The 1,847-nt window shown below is 58.9% G+C and overlaps 1 protein-coding gene across 1 annotated transcript in view; it reads right to left on the bottom strand.

Moving 5' to 3' along the window:
• Positions 1-1,847, bottom strand: part of ITPR3 (inositol 1,4,5-trisphosphate receptor, type 3) — a 69,438-nt gene that overhangs the window by 17,882 nt on the left and 49,709 nt on the right. The window contains 3 exon segments of the mRNA XM_010848717.1: positions 206-406; positions 486-608; positions 1,674-1,799. Of these exon segments, the coding sequence (XP_010847019.1) occupies positions 206-406; positions 486-608; positions 1,674-1,799 (450 nt within the window).

Raw genomic sequence — 1,847 nt, 5'->3', positions numbered from 1 at the left:
TGCGCCATGATTTGTAAGTCAACAACGATGCATAACACATGAAGAACGAGCGTCTGCGCTCTCAGGCCTCGGATCTGAATTCTACCAGGCACCTGAGCTCCCACAGGCCCAGCTCTATTTGGCCGCAGCCTGAGTTCTGCTCCACCAGCGTCTCAGTCCTGTCCCCGTGTGCCCCCGGCAGCCCGGCGCCCCCGCGCACCCTCACCTCGGTCATGATCATGTCCTGGCACTTCTTGACGTACTTGCCCTCGGCCTTGATGACGGTGTGCAGGAAGTCCAGGTACTGCACGTGGCGCCCATGCGTGGCCAGCAGGTGCACGAAGTGCTGCAGGACGGGCTCCCCGATCTCGGAGCAGAGCTGGTAGTTGTTCAGGAAGATGTGCTGCATGGTCTCCGCCTCCAGCAGCTGCGGGCGGGCGGGGCGGCCGTCAGAGAGGGGGGTCTGGCGCTCGCCCCCCACCCGCCGCCCGACCCCGTGCCCTCACCCCTGGCGTCAGGAAGAGGTGCAGGTGCTTGTGTAGCAGGGCCTGGTTGCCGGGGTTCCCCGCACAGAACTTCTGCAGGAACTGGTGTGTGTAGCGCAGGATCTCCATCATCTTGGCATCGCCCTACATGCGGAGAGCAGGGGAGAGGGTGCCCAGGCCAGGCCCAGTGTGGGGGTGGGTCAGGGCTCAGCCCTGGGACCCCAAGGTGGCCAAGGTGGGTCAGGAGACGGAGATGTGGGAGGAACTGAGGGTCAGAGCCTGAGATGAGGATGGAGTCGGGGAGCAAGGCTAAGGGGTCAAGTCAGGTGAACACTGAGGGGGTGTCAGAGCCCTGGGGTGAACCTGGGGGTGGATCAAGATCACGATGAGTCATAGGAAGGGGTCTATGGTTGAGATGAAGCTATGTTTTGAGTCAGGGGCCAGGGTGGGCTTGGGGACAACCAGGGTAAGGCTAGGGTGAAAACTCAAAGTCGGGGGTCAAGGAAAGGCTGGGGTCAACGTAGGTCAGGGTAATGAAGCTGAAGGTCAAAGGTTAAATGAAGCCGAGGGTGGGCTTCCCTGGTGACTCAGTGGTAAGGAATCGACCTGCCCATGCAGGAGACATGGGTTGGATCCCTGATCAGGAAGATAACCACATGCCAAGGAGCAACTAAGCCTGTGCTCCACAACTACTGAGCCTGTGCTCTAGCGCGCGGGAGCCGCAACCACTGAAACCCAGTGCTGCAGCTACTGAAGTCAGAGCACCCTGGAGCCTGCGCTCCTCAACTAGAGAAGCCAAGCAACGAGAAGCCCGAGCAGCACTGCTAGAGAGTAGCCCCCACTCATGGCAACCAGAGAAAAGCCCACGCAGCAATGAAGACCCAGCACAGCCAAATTTTTTTAAAAAATTGTTTTTAAATGAAGCTGGAGTATGAGGATGAGCACAGAGAGAGAAATAGAAGCTAGGGTCAAGGTCATGAACCAGGGTGAGGCTGGAGTCAATTCAAGGTCCAAGTGGATCAGGATGAGGGGTGGAAGGTCAAAGGTCAAGAATAGTAAGACTGGGTTCAAGGGTCTCAGTATGTGGGGCAGGCCAAAGCAAAAGGTCAGGGTGAGGCAGGTCAGGTCAGCATCAGGGCTCAGTGTGTGGTTTGGGTTGGGTCCGGGTTCAGGGTGCAGCTGCCCTGGGGAGTCAGAGGTCGAGCTCACCTTGTCGTAGGGGATCTGCAGCAGGTCCAGCATGACCTTGTGGGCGTCCATGTTCTTGAGCAGCCGCTGCTGTTTCTTCCTCATCTGCTCCCCCACACCACACATCTTGTTCAGCCGCTCCAGGATCTGTGGGGTGGGGGCAGGGTGAACTCAGAGCCCCTGCCCACTTCCTCA

The sequence above is a fragment of the Bison bison genome, unplaced genomic scaffold (assembly GCF_000754665.1).
Source record: "Bison bison bison isolate TAMUID 2011002044 unplaced genomic scaffold, Bison_UMD1.0 scf7180017864270, whole genome shotgun sequence".
In the NCBI taxonomy this organism is placed as follows: domain Eukaryota; kingdom Metazoa; phylum Chordata; class Mammalia; order Artiodactyla; family Bovidae; genus Bison; species Bison bison.
This window is presented reverse-complemented; position numbering and strand designations above follow the sequence as displayed.